Source organism: Lates calcarifer, linkage group LG9 (genome assembly GCF_001640805.2).
Source record: "Lates calcarifer isolate ASB-BC8 linkage group LG9, TLL_Latcal_v3, whole genome shotgun sequence".
In the NCBI taxonomy this organism is placed as follows: domain Eukaryota; kingdom Metazoa; phylum Chordata; class Actinopteri; family Centropomidae; genus Lates; species Lates calcarifer.
The window spans coordinates 10,672,430-10,687,576 of record NC_066841.1 but is presented as its reverse complement, the minus strand read 5'-3'; the positions used below and the strand labels follow the sequence as shown (position 1 = coordinate 10,687,576).

The window sequence follows — 15,147 nt, the reverse complement described above, 5'->3', positions numbered from 1 at the left end:
TTCCATGAAACAATAAAATTTAAGTGTGTGCAAGAGACCTTTAATTTCATCCTCATTGACACAGACTGTTATTTTTAGCAGTTATTTAAATGAACCAGCCCTGATTTAGCTAACAAAAAACAAATATTCCCACTCCCCACTCCTAAAGAATGTGTTCAAGTTAGGTGACGCTAGAGGAGTTTTCCCTAGTTTTAAAAAGCTGCCAATAAGACATAAAGAATGTGCCATTGTGTTAACCCTCATACTGACAAAGTAGGGGAAAGGAGTGGGAGGGAGGGAGACAAAGAATGAGGAAGTGACGGCGGCAGTGGCAGTGACCAGCACATTTCTCTTTGCTTGCATTATTATCAAGGAGATCAGTGTATAGAATTGTAAAGAATGCTTGGCTGCGACTGATGTATGCATACCAACATCTAGGAAACCTATAGTGTAGCCACATGGTAAGTGCTACTCACAAAGCGCAGGGTACTCACTACACAGGCATGCACAAAGCTTAGACTTACTCACTTGCTCACTCACAGGCTCGGCACCTGTCAGCATTTACTGAGTCTGTTCTGACTCATTTTACTTTCAGTAAAATAAGTAATTTCTCTTCAGTGCAGACGCCAATAAAGAGAGTGTAAGCACTCTTCAGAGATCACTGACATCTGCTGACTCGGTTTTATTCTGCGATATGGCTCAACAGCAGGGAAAAGCTGGCACAGGACTGTCAAATGAACACGTCCCTGGGACATGTCTCTCCATCTCTCAGTGTCTCCTTCTCTGGATGTTTGTGTGTGTTTAAGAGACACAGAGAGAGTGGAAAGGAAACCTGAAGTTCTCTCCTTGTAGGGATGTGAGAAAAGACAGTACTACATAGCTCTACATATGGTAATTCCTCAAATGTGCAATATGTCTAGAGGTGAAGAAAGGAGAGGACTCTTGTAAAATTCTCAGAAAAATATGTTTTTATATGTGGTTAACAATGTTTAATGCTTTAGTCTGCAGCAGACAGAAAGTACTTTATGAATCCCAGCTTCTTTGACTCAAACACTGTCTTTCTCACATGGATACAAAACAAATAGATGTTACAGTAAGAATCCCTGGCATCCGCAGTCTATAAATATAAAATCAAGAGAGGTCTGAGGCACTCGTGACAGAGAGCAGATAAGTAATGAAGTAGAACTTTGGCAGTACTAGCTCTCTCAAGAGAGCTGGATGTTTTAGGAGTGTGTTTTTACCAAACACTGTCAACTACATTAGATAATATAATTTGTGCACTCAATCAAAATTCGCAAAGCAGAAGATATTATTTTGAACTTCTCAAGGCTGAATTTTTAAAAAAGTAATCAAAGGGAGTTTCTCTTAGCATGAATGAAAACAACTTTAATCCAAAGGGGGTAAAAAGATTGTGGGAGGGTTTTGTGTTCATTTGGTAGATGAGAAAGACGTTTTTCAAATGAATGAAGTGTCTTTCCAACTGTTTTTACATGAATGGGATTCCAGCCACATAATGGTGTGGCTGCTGTGCTGCTGTGGTCCTCCCCACACTGCTGATTTTACTGCTGTGCAGTTACTGGTAATGACCGGTTGTTCCAAACTGACACAAGCGTCTCTAACCCCTACGACTATAGGTTGAATTCAGCATACTGCACAATACTTGGCAGATTTATCTGAGGGCTTATGGCAAATCCTACAGTACACTGGAGATTATGACAGGAGTGGCTAAAAAGCTCCTTAATGTATCACTGGTATAAATGTCTTTGTGGAAAACTCCTCAAAAGAGACAAAGTGCAGAGGGGATGTTGTACCAAACTAAAAAAAAACACAAGAAGTGGAGCAGAAGCCTAGAAAAATTAACAGTCCATTGCTTCCATGTGTCTTCAATTCATCTGTTATACAGCTATAATCAAATACAGTCATAAAAGCAAATAGTAAAAAAAAATCAGGTTAATTCTAAATACTGTTCAGACGCAGATGTTTACTTGCTAATTAACTTATTCTTGAGTGGGCAAGAAATTAATGAAGGAAAATGACAGACTCTATGAGATTCATGAGAACAAAACACAAAGCATCTATTTGGAGAAAAAGCAGCTTTGTTAAGTAGTTGATATGACTAGATTTATGTGTCTCCAAAGAAAGTCTCTGTCCAATGGAGTAATCTGCTGCCAAAATTCTTCACTTAACAAATCAATGCTCTATTTTTAAACCACTGATTTACTGTACAGTGTGACATCAAACATTTTCAATTTCACACAACAGGCTTTCTGGGAGAGGGAGACAATACTTCTATTTACAGTACATCCTTCATCCTTCAGTACATCCTTCAAAACCGGACACATTTAAGGTAAGGTGACATATTTAAACTAACACACAGGCATTATTGGGATACTAATCATCTTCCCTGCTGGTACGTTTCTAACTTCCTGTCTTCCGTGAAATTATGGAGTAAGGAAGAGGGTTGTGGTCATCTCACATTTGAGAAGTCGTGTTACAGGAAGCGTCTTGTGGTGGGGGCTGAAGGCCTGTGAGATGCATGTCACGTCTGTGTAGGGTAGACTAAGATAAAGGACCTTATATGGAAAAGACTCAGGCCTAGCATTATGTCATCACAAACACACAACTTCAGCAGATTGACTCACTCTTGCCTTAGCTGGCCTGCTTACAAACTTCCCAGGTATTAATAAAAATGTGTATTTTACAAGACAAGGGGTTTGTTTTTGATCCAACAATTTCAATGTGTCTGAGAACCTGACTGGTGACTTTGACATTTTTGAAGCTCTAAACAAAGTATCACGTTCCTCTTTCAGGAGGCGGGACTGTGCGCATTCAACCTGTAAAGCTCATCAAAAAGAAACCATTTACCCTGAAGAATTTCTGGGATGAATCTGTCAAGAGAACATTAGACAGCACAGCGCAAAGCAACCTGCTAGGCTCGCACAATCAGAGGCCATAAAGTGCTGCTCACTGTCAAGAGACTAGAAATCTTCTCTTTTACGCTTACACACCTGCAACACATTGCACAAACTGTTTCAACAGGAAAGAGGAACAGAGATGAGAAGTACACATTAATGTAGGAGACAGCAGCGGGGGGGGGGGCGTCCAAATAGCAAGTATCCTTTTCCTCCAAGCCAAACATCCCAATTAAGCATACTTGAACAGAGGTAGACCAGTGGTTGTCATGGTTTGACCCCTGTCTTTTACTACATCAATCACGCTGCTGGAAAACACGAGATGCCAGGCAGACCTACATAGGAGCTCTTAGTCAAATCGCCATGACAACGCAAACAAAACAACACAAAGCGGTACCAAGCCCACGCTGAATAGTGAATGCGCTTTAGTCAGGTCAGAAACAAACCCGAGTGACTAGCGCTGCTGAGGCAGATGATATGAAAGAGCTTTTAGACATGGTGGGACCTGAGCCAAGTGCCAGAGCTGGTTTCTAACTCCATTCATGGTTGATTCAAATCTCCTGTCTACAGGTTGTAGCACAGCCTTTTTGGCTATCTACCAAGCGAAATGGCAAGATAATTGTTAAGTTTCACTCACTGTCTGGGTGGCATGTGTACTGGCTGTATAGTGTATTAATAACTACACGGACACAAACATATCAGCAGAATATAATGTTTCTCTGTTTTCCAGCAGCTAAGACAGGAAAACACAAGTTCATTCAATAACATGACTCAAAAGGCGCTTGAGCTCTAACAGATACTTGGCCTAGGAGATGATGATTTTCACTTTCAGTGACGTTATAGTAAATGGACTGCACTGACGTGCACCTGGAGATTTGTACAAAGCACTTTGCACTGCTTTATATCATGGGGTGCCTGTTGTCAAGTATGAGTGAATATCACTGTTATCACTGTCTCACAACAGTAATTATGGGTTGTAGTCCAAGCTGCAACCACGAAGACAAATCATGTACAGGGCCTTCTACGTCTCTGAATTTACTTATTCTGCTCTATGGAGAAAACAGAGACAAAGTGGATTGTTTCTTTAAATATCTTTCATCAGAAAGGAAAAAAGACTGAGTGATCTAAATCAACATCAAGTGATAGCTTAGTTATTCTTTATAGTTCTGCCATATAGCATTATGGAGATTGGAAGCAGATGCCTCAATACAACTCTAGACAGACACCAGGGAGATCATACTGGGATCAAACACATACTGCAGATAACATATTTCTACTAAACCCATATGTAACCTGAACACGTCTTTAAGACCCTGTAAAGATTCGCAGATTATTAAAAAGGGCCCTGTGAAGTGTGTATTCATGAAGCTAGTAAAAAACTGGATAGACTTAACTGGTTTCTACTAAATTTTAGTTCCCATGTAAAAATGCTCAAGAGATTTTAATACAAGAGACAGATAAAGAAATACAGACAAACTGCTTGGCAGCTCTGCAGAACAGACCACAAGCTATCTGTCTCACTGGTTTCCTGAAATGCCAGGGGAGTTTTTCACTGCTTGAGTTTATTTTTTCTGGATCTGAGCTGAACCATGCGTTAAAGCTCAGCGTCAGACAGAGCAACCCAGACAATTCTTTATCCAAAGAGTTTTGCAATATACAAACTTTGCTCTGTATTAATTGTTTATACATGACAAAAATGCAAGATAATCTGTTATTAGTCCCACACCTGGGAAATAAAAGTAATAAACAATAATAAATAGTTAGTAGTAGTATCAATTGTAATAAATGTTGCATGACAAGGTGTCAGAAACACTACAATATGTTCCACAAGGTTCCTTTACATTAATGCAATACCCATCAATAAGTGCATAGCTGCTTATATTTTAAAGGTGAAATTTTAATTCTTCATTCTGAATTTTTAGATCCTAAGTAGTTTAATGTCAGTGAAGGTTATCCTCATCTTGCTCTACAAAACTATTTTGCTAGCATTTCTCAAAAGCAGTATACAGAGAGGTAATTAAACTGCAGTTCTGGTCAGCTTTTTAAGTTTAGGATGGTCTGCATTTAAAGTGTTGTAAGATGTTTAGAAAAAGTGGCACGAAGAGGAATGGTTGGTCAGTAAAGGATATGTTTACAGTCAGATCAAAGAACACAGTGAAGGGTGTTACAAACCAAACTAAACTCACAATACTTGCAAAAAGAACAACTTTTTTCTCACTGGAAACCCAATGCAGCATGGCTCATGGAGGTTTTGGGTCCACTCATCTTTAATAATTAACTCCAAATTTTCATTTCATTAACACAATATTTATTGATTAATTTCTAAATTAGCATACTATCATTTTTTTCTTAATAAACATACAGATGACATCACTATTATTATTGTCATATAGAAAATAATATTTGCCAGCTGTGCAGCTCTACTGGATTTTCCTTTTTAGAAAATTCATACAAATGCACAAAGAATATCATTTACTCCTAATGTTGATGTGGGTTGCCCAGAGACACCACATCATCACATTCCTCTTCTATTAGAGTAGAAGTAGCTTCATCATATTAAAAAATAAAGGTGGTGCTGGAAAAAGAGCCAAATGCAAACACAGAGCTAAAATTAGCTGGTAAAATGTTAACTTTAAGTATCACATTGCACTATAACAACAAACAAAAGGATACGAAGAACAAGAGGGGGAAGTGAGGGGTCAATGGAAATAGAGAGGAAAATTTCTCTGTGCTGACCTCTTACTGACCTACAGGAACCAAACACTGATAGAAACAGACTTTCATAGTAGGGTTACTGTTTTTACAGATTTTACAAACTTTCATAATGCTATAATAGTACTCCCACTCAAATCAATATAATTTTGAGTGGGAGTCTTTCCATGCCTGTCAAGAACTTCCAAAAAAGGAGTTGGAATAACCACAAACAACAAAGATGGAAAGAGTCTGGAGGAGCAGGAATGTAGACATCCACACACATAATGTACATAAATGGGGCCTTTCTCTGCAAGTTATCCATACAGTATTGGGTGGTCTCACTTTCAACAATCAACTGCATTGTTCAAAGTTTAATCTTAAATGCAGAATTAACATATTGAATAAACAAATACACATCTCTCAGTCACTCACTGATCATACTAGTTTTCAGAACGTTTCATGCTAACCTTCCTAACATATAAGCACTTACAGTATACAGTTCAGTGCTCTCCAATTCAATATCCCCTCACACTGTTGTAGTGGTGTTTATTTTGGCCCTATTTTGATGCATTTTGGTGATATTGCTATATTGCTGTGACACCCAATTCAATACATATGGTTTATGGTACAGTATGTACTCTAACTCACATTTTGATTTAGTTTTAGTACAACAGCCAGAGACAAATATACCTTAAAAGGCATGAGGATAACAGGCTGTGGTCATCCTGTGAGTAACCAGCCTTATATTCTGTACATTATCTTTGGATCAGTTACATATGGGAAACATATGCAAAGTCATTACATCATTATTCCACAGCAATCGCATCTATCTAAGCAAAATAAATATAAGCTTTAATGTGATAGCAACAGATGCTCATTCTTTACTGCAAAGCCAGTCTATTTAACATTGTGGGTGTTTAATGAACCTTAAAATGAGCCTGTGGTCTACTCAGTTTTCTACTCATTCGTCTAATGACGGAATTGAAGCAATGGTTAAACTGTTGGCAGATGTTTCCATATATGTACCCTCTACTAAGTAACTCTTCTCTTTGTAAATACAGATAGTGTGACTTAAATAACAGACACAGTGATCACTACAGATTACTTAGATGGAGTAATGATATCTGACATATTTAGGAAAATGCATGCAGTTAGATGGATATATATAAATGTTTCAGATTTGCATTATGTTGGCTGTGCGGTAATTCTAAAATAAAAAGACAAAAAGGAAGACTTGTCCCTGGCGCCTGGACAATAACAAGAAATCTGAGCCATTGGTTGGACATGCACAGGGATGAAAATATGTCAGAGGAAGGACACTAACCAATAATGTGATGGAATGAAAATCTATGAGAGTCATGTTGCCTGGTTCTGCAGTGCTTGGAGCACGCTCCAGACCACTGATGACTCAACAAAGGACTACTGGTGGACACAGGAGTTATTCAACACTTTTATGGTCCAGAGCTACATGGCCACCATAAACCACAAAAAATGACTTGTCAAAACTACCGTATTACACACACTTGTGATTTTAATAGATGCAAAGTTTCTGTCAGTTTTCTTTTTACACCTTTTTCAACTCACCTGTCTCATTCTGTTTTAAACCCCATAAAAACATGATGTGGCACATCTCTACAAATATCACAGTTTGGGTTCTGTTTCTCATCTGGTTTTCATTTTTGCTGTGAGTTTTATATATTGGTGTGCACATATTGCACCATATGTATTCAAGTCTAAATAGTAAAAATTCTATGTGAAATTATGGTCAGTGCCTCTTGTATTTGTAGTGCCTTAAAAATGTGAAGTGAAACTGCATTTAGCTGATTTTGGGCCGATGATTTGTCAATGGTTGATGCCAAAGTTTAAAGGGCAGCAGAAGCATACAGCCAATTTGATGGTGGTTTTGTTTTCTTCTTCCTCTCTCGAGAGGCTTGGGGTTTTCTATTTTTATATATTTTTATATTTGAGGGTACTCCAATATCTAATCAGATGACCAGTGTGGAGGCCCTTCATTCACATACTTTTTGAGATAGCACGACAAGATGTCCACTAACAGTTACATGCCACTGTGACAACATAATGTCCTAGGTGCCATTATTATCATAGTGCCAAGACATAAAAATAGTAGTCTGAGCAGCCATACTGGCCCTCTCATACTCTTTAGAATAACTATGTCCTAACACAGATGGTCATATTTCCCCGAGAGAAAAGTTGCTTCTTCTCTCAACTCACAGCTTTCAAACTTTTGTAACTGATCCTGCCAACAACAAATAAACAGAGTCACTGACCTTAGTCATGACATTGAGATTAGAATTACATAACAGGAAGCAGCAGGAACTGAATGGACAGTTATTTTCAAAGCACAGCCCACACTGGTGGAAGACAAGCTGCCTACTTCTAATCCTGTTTGACAAGAAGCATGTTAGTATGATTGAGACACTTCAGATGTCCATGGGTTGAAACAGACAGCCTCTTGACAGACTAATGGTAAAATGCACTGCTCTTAAATTCATGCAGCAATCACAGTGTTTTACATGGAGTGCCCTTGCACCATGAACATAAACACCGTAGCTATGTATAGGCTGAGGCTGGACCTGTCTCATAAACAGGCCTGCTTTTCAAACAGTGGCCCTTCCAGCAGCCCTTCTCCCAGCTCAAGGCTCAACAGGACCTGGTCAGCCCACTCAGAATTTATGTGGCCCAAAGTCCCAAATAGTTATTACAGAACCGCAGTGGCTTTCTAGAGTTTCAACCTGATGGGCCATTTAAGGACAGGTTCGGATGCTTTCGCTGCAGACCCGGCACACAATTCCTCCTGTGTTTTGCATCAGGACTAAAGCCAGGGAGAAAGGCCAGGACACTTAGCACTATCCCTCATCTGAATGACCAAAATGACAGTAGCCGTTAACAGCTACCGGCTTAATCCTCCAAATAAATCCTGAATGGCGGGTCAGAGAAATTCAGGGGAGTTTTTTAAATTGACAGATGTTGTGGTTATGGCTTAGTTATGTAACATTATTATGACAATAGTCATAGCCTTGATGGGAGGGGGGTCAAGACCATGGGGGACTGAGTTACAGGGGCCATGAACTGTTAGAGGAGGTGTCTAAATCCAGCAATGAGTGTCCCACAGGAGATGAACGACACATGCACTTCATCACTGACTAGGCAAATGGCATAGTGAGCATGAATAGCATTCCTCGGAGGTGACTGTCATGAAGTGAAGGGTACACACACAGTGGTGTGTGTGTGTGTGTGTGTTCCACTCACCCGTGAGATGGTGAGGGGCAGACAGAAGTCCTTCCCTCCTTGCAGTCTGAAGCCCCAGGGGGCAGGACCAGCCAGGGAGACACTGTAGCTGCTGCTCATGATTCACCTAGAGACAGAACAACAGATAGTTCACACTTGATTGTGCATGAATCCACATTAATAGGGAACCAATTCAACAAGAGACAGATTCCACACTGACAGAACAAATATTTCAAACACAAGAGAGAATACAAAGGGAAGGAGGAGAAGGAAAAAGAGCACGTCAAGTTCTATACACCTGTACATAACTGGTGCACAGCCAAAAACTTACATTTAGAGATGATTACTATTTTCACAGCAGAGAACTGTAAACAGCATATTCTGCTGAACCTAAACCGAGGCATCCAACTGATGAATCTAAATTAAAAGGTAAGCATATGCCACTGCTTGCTTTCCATCACTGTGGCCTATAATAATCAACGATCTTCTGAAAGACTGTAAGTAATGTTCAGTCTTGCCTTTTTGTTATACAATAATATCTCACCAGATATGTTGGGGCTTTACTGTCAAGGTCTTATGGCTTGTTTAAATTTTATCATACTGAAGTTATCTAAATGTGTGTCTATTAATAGTCCTCTTCTGAAGCTGCTAGCTCCCTGCTGACAGCTTTAGAGCATGTCTAAAGTCCTTAGTAATACTATTGACAATGAGTATAATAGTGACACAGTAACATATTGTATACAGTAAATCCTCGAGTGCTGAACAGTTACTCTGGACTGGCAAACAAAACAGTAAGAAGTCATCTATAATGATGTGTGAATTGCAGGGTTTAATATGCAACAGGAAAACCACTCCATGACACAGTGTCCAAATCTTTTTTAATGCACTCCTCAGATTGGATTACCCTACAATACCATGAACATTCAACAAAAGATGTTTAATAAAAGTTTCCACCTATTTGCACTTCATGGAAAGTCTAAAAAACCCTTAGAGAGCAAATGAGTACTGTACTGTGTTGATGAACATCCTCCAGTGAATCAGAAACGCAATAACCCACAGTGGCTAAAAACAGAATGAAGGAGAAGTCAGAAATCTGCCTAACTCGTAAACACTGATAATGCTTTGTTTACCTAAAAGCAATCTCAGATCAGTGACTCTGGAGTTGCACTTTAGACCCATCATCTCAGTGTCCTTCCACTGAACCCACTGCTGAAAAGTGTGTTCTGACAACAGGTACCCAAACTGGGACAATCAATATTCTTGGGGGAGAAAAAAGAATATGGACCTATTGGAAGCAAGTGTAGTGATACAGCTTGTTTTTGTTTTTTTGCCTATGCAAAACAAACAACTTATAATGTACTGTCCTTACAACACATAGGGGTTAAACAAACAAATCAGAGGAGAGTGAATAGTTTATCAGTTTTAGTTTTCATCCTCATAGTAAGAACCGTCTAACAAAACCTTGATATAAAATGACCAGTATGTGTTCACATCTTGCTAAAACCTTTGTTGAATTCTAGCATATAACAGAGTGAGCTTTGGCCTTTCCTCAAGACAACTGTGGTGCTGCTGGGCCCGCATAGGGATAGAGTAAAAGGCAAGACACACCCAGGGATGGCTGGAGACTTGTTAGAGCTCAGCTTCACTTCACTGCCAGCTCAAAGTTTCATTGGAGGGCAGGTTTGCCTTGCACCACCGCAATTTTTTTTTACAACTCAATGGCTAAATGCTCCGTCACCTACATGACCTCATGGGTGGATACGAATGCCATATCCTGATTACGCACATGTGCATGCAAATTAAATGGACAGTTCCAAAAGTGAGACACAGCAAAGATTGTAAAAATTGTGCCGTAAAATATTTCATGCACTATTGAGTTTCACTGGTTTAAGCCCTGCCTGTCATGCATTCCTTTTCCCCTGAAAAATTGAAGCTGCAAGCTGTTTATTAGAAGCGAAACTGGGGTTAAGTGCAGTCACATGTTAAGATTTAGTGCATTATCAAATTTATTAGGTTGATGACTGGGGAAATTAGTCCACCTTATTTGCAAAATGCACTTTACTTTCTAGTCTGGTGTGTGCAAACAGCTAACATGCTGCAGTGAATCTGTCTGTGTGCCTTTGTCTCTGTGCACAGGTTCAGAAAGAAACCACAGATCATGTGGAAATATATCACCTTCACCCTGCCCAACAGGAAGGGTGGATGTTGACATGAAAACATGACATCAAAGGCTGGCCCACAAGCATTACATGTCACGTACTGTACATTGCAATTATAAAGAAAAGGGGGAAATGGAGAAGCAAAGCTGAGCCTGACTTTGCACAGATACATTGTTAGTGGTTATCACAACTTACTTTTAAGAGCAACTGAGAACTAGAGGAAGCTAAGACTTTCAGAGTTTTGTGTATTTAATGCTGATGACAGATTATCTGCTTCTTTTTTTCTGACCTTGGTGAACTTTTGCCAAGTACATAATCCCATAGCTGGGGGGACACGTGCGAATGTGACTTCTTAAAATAAGAAAGTGAGTGCAGAGAAAACATACTTTTCTGATGGGTATTTCATGAATAATAATGCCTTGTCATCCCAGAGGCATGTCATTTTGAGACTGTAAGTCATGCCACCATCACTAAAATCCCCTCAGGGACACAGCACCACCTGCTGTAGCCCGTCACCTGGTCAGTTGTATGACACACAAATCAAATCCGAGGGCCTGCCCACACACTGTCTCATCATCACGCCCCGAGGGGGCAGGCCCTTCAAAGTAGAGGAGCCATAAAAGGGTGTGGAGAGGAAATAAAATCACGAGTGAAAGTGATAGAGAGGAGCTGATTTGAACACCTGGAAAGCACAGGGTAGTATGAATAGCTCCACAATTTCTGCTATGCACTTTCACAATCAAACTAATACACCTAAACATAAATACACGCACGCACACATGCAGAATATGCCAGTCTATAATAAGGCGGCAACCAACTGAAGACAGCTGTCTTCAAGGTGACCTAGAGTTGAAGTGAGCCAAGAAGTTTATTTTTAGGGAAAATTACAAGACAGAAACCAATATATTTTCCATACATTGTCACCAAGAAAATCAACCCATGCACATACTGTGGCATTGTCTGTGAAACATCCTTGTTATAATAAGCTGTCATAACAGTGTTTAGGTCATATGAATGCATATATATACATATGTAAAATAAAGCTTTTCGATATTTACTGCAGCCCAATGCAGCTAAACTCAACAACTATGCTTTAAAAACAAAGTCATAAAAGCTGCTGATGTCCTAACCACAAAATAAGGAACTCAACCACATCTGTTACAAGCTTTGTTTACCATTTCATATAAGCCTACAGCTCTGATCTGCCAGTGCTGACAGACACTCAATCTTCTGGAGTGACATGAGACACAATGGAGAGAAATACTGTATGTTTTCTGCAACACTGTTTGATCCAGAAGTCGTGGCTGGAGGACACGCTCCCATTGTTTAAAAACCACCCTCGAGGAATACACAGCATTGAATTGCTCTGTTACAACTATGTTGGTTGTTCACAACAGATTCCTTCAGTATTAGATTTCATAGCCAACTGGGACATCTCAGTAACATGCTGGTAAAAGTAAAATTGCTGAAATTATTTGGATCACACTGACTCAAGTCATGCTACACCCACATATCAGCAAGCATTTCTTCTCCAAATATGGAGAGAACAAACATAAGGCTCATCTCATGTCACTGCTTGTTTTGCAATCCCTAATGATATCATGCATAGACATGAGCAGACACACCTTTCAGTGTTCCAAAACAAAGGCAAACAGTTGAGCTCTGCACAAAAAATTTTATCAGCAGCACCCACATCAACCCTTCTCCAGACTACAGTGCATAATCCTGGCTTTTTTTCCACTTGGCCCTTATCTCTCAAGTTCCTGTCATAGTGGCACTTACTATACTTTCACACCAAAAACAAGATTAAAACACAATCTTTTCAGCACAGCACCAATGAGACCTGCTCACCAAGTTACCCACTGGCTAAGCAATTATATATATATATATATATATATATATATATATATATATATATATATATATATATAACTTGCTTAGTAGGTAGACTATTCAAATAGTCTGACACTGAATTTAAATGTATCTGAAACATGTAGGATTTTGGCATAACTTCCTGACTGTGACTGAAAAAGAAAAACATTCTCTAAAAATGACACGTCCCCTCAAAGTAGAAAAGCTGGAACATGGAAATCAAACAAAGTTTGAATGTCCCTAGATAGTGGGAGGACAAAGATGTCTCATGAGCTTTGGTGAAGGCAGCGTGTCTGATTTTCCTCATCAACATTTCAGACGTCATCCACATTTCACAATGCTTCAGGAGACAATGTTGCCTGGTGACATCATTATGGGACATGTTGACAGAGCGGGGCACATTTTTGCAATGTCCTGTACCTACATAGTGTGTTGTCTATGAAAACAAAGTGAGGTCGGCATCATATTTAATACATATTATTTGCAATTACTAAAATAAATTCTATTTTGTATAAATAAATGACAACAGATTTGCCATTCTTGTCAAACTGCACAATCTTAAAACCTAAGAACAGTGTTTGAAACATAACCTTCAATATCCTTGTCTTACACAGCAACTTGTTCCAGTTTACTTTATGGGACATTTTCTGTACACATGCTAATTACATGTTTGCTCTAAAGCAACAGGTCTTGTTCTTACTTACTTTTAGCTGCCTAATTTTAATACCATATTATTAGTCCAAAATCCATTGAATGCAATATTAGATTCTCGAGGTAATGCTTTAACAAAACGTTTTATCTCCAGCTGTAGTCATGGGATAGAGTAATAATTCTCCAGGTCTTCCTCCTTCATGTTTACTTTGGAGAAGTTTCAGTAGCGTCTGTACAGTCCAACACGGCTAATTTTTCTCACGGAAACTGAACCTTAATTTGTCTTTGGTTGCCTAAGTGGGTGTGACATGAAACACATGTCTGACATTAATGGTGCATTTTTCTAAAACGCCCTTAGCCCACTTGTTACTGTGAAAAAGCCAAGTCAGTAAAAATAATATCGTGTGACTGTCAGCAGCAGCAGCATTTTTGGAAAAGTTACAGACAAGCAAGTTTCCATGGTGTGTTGTAAACTTCAACTTTGCAACAGGAGTGTAACCTAAAGCAATAAAACCATCAGGTAAAACAAGCGGTGACTTTCTTTGTGTCCTTATTTGAAAAACGGTGTCAGGTGCAGGACTCACCTTGCGTATGGAGCCGGGTCTGGGCGTTCAGAGAAAGAAGCGTGGCTTTAGTCCGTCGGTTGTCAGTTTCGAAGTGAACTGGACTGAACGGAACTGAAACTTCCGCATATAAGCCAACCCCAACTGGCTGCCGGTGGGAGGGTTCACAGCAGCGTGTGTGAGGTTGTTGACTGGAAGCGGCACCACTGCAGGCACGGGCTTGCCAAGCGCACGACAGTGCAGATACGTTGTGGTAGAGGAGCAACCTCAGGACTAACGCTGCCTTCAAAATGTAACTAAGGTCGTATTCAAATCAACCTGTGCACAATGTGCAAAAAGGACCAAAAGTCCCTTCCTGTCAGAAAGCTGATAAACCCTCCCAGCTGTTCACCAAAACGATTGTGGTACAATTATCTAACTTAGTCTTTGAAGCCTAAACTTGTGCTTGAAGGTTTCATACCCTTTCATTGATGGATTTTCTGCTGTTCAGCTATTTTCCAATGCTGAAAAACACAGGGTATTTGACCACATTATTACTGAAGGCCTTTTCTTTGAATAATGATACTCCAGCTGGTACACAGTGAATGCTGTTTTTAACAGTTCACCAAGTTGCCACGTTTTTGGCAAAGATGGCAGCCGGTAGTAAGATTTAGACTGTTACATTCAAGAAAAAGAAGTTTCCCCAGTCATAAGTAAAAATATAGAATATGGGGAAATGTATTGATTCAGATATAACTTGATAATAGTGCCTAATTTTTAATGATGGATGACTTTTTAGGGGGGATTATTGTGTTTTTTTAAAAACATAATTACTATTGGTAGCCTAAACCCAAAGCTATTAGCCATTCCTAATTCTTGGTATTTGTCTGTCACTAATCTAACAGCTGAATTTACCTCAATAACTATATACAGAAGCTCTTAAATCGGTAATTTCACTAATGATAGGCTCTGCTTGTTCCATCTGTCAATGAAAACCTTCCCACATGATTTGTTTAGACATCTCTCTTAAACTATATTTGATCTTAAAAAACTTTTAGCTTTGAGATAGCCACAATCCTGGATTGGATT

General features: G+C 39.3%; 1 protein-coding gene across 2 annotated transcripts in view; it reads right to left on the bottom strand.

The window, feature by feature from the left end:
• Positions 1 to 14,255, bottom strand: part of pdlim5b (PDZ and LIM domain 5b) — a 36,617-nt gene extending 22,362 nt beyond the window's left edge. For both annotated transcript variants that reach the window (XM_018671292.2, XM_051072906.1), the window contains exons 1-2: positions 14,101 to 14,255; positions 8,856 to 8,961 (exon numbers count right to left, since the gene is read on the bottom strand). In XM_018671292.2, coding sequence (XP_018526808.1) covers positions 8,856 to 8,954 — 99 coding nt within the window. In that variant the 5' untranslated portion in view covers positions 8,955 to 8,961; positions 14,101 to 14,255. The remainder of the gene's footprint in view (positions 1 to 8,855; positions 8,962 to 14,100) is intronic.
• Positions 14,256 to 15,147: the final 892 nt, after the last annotated feature.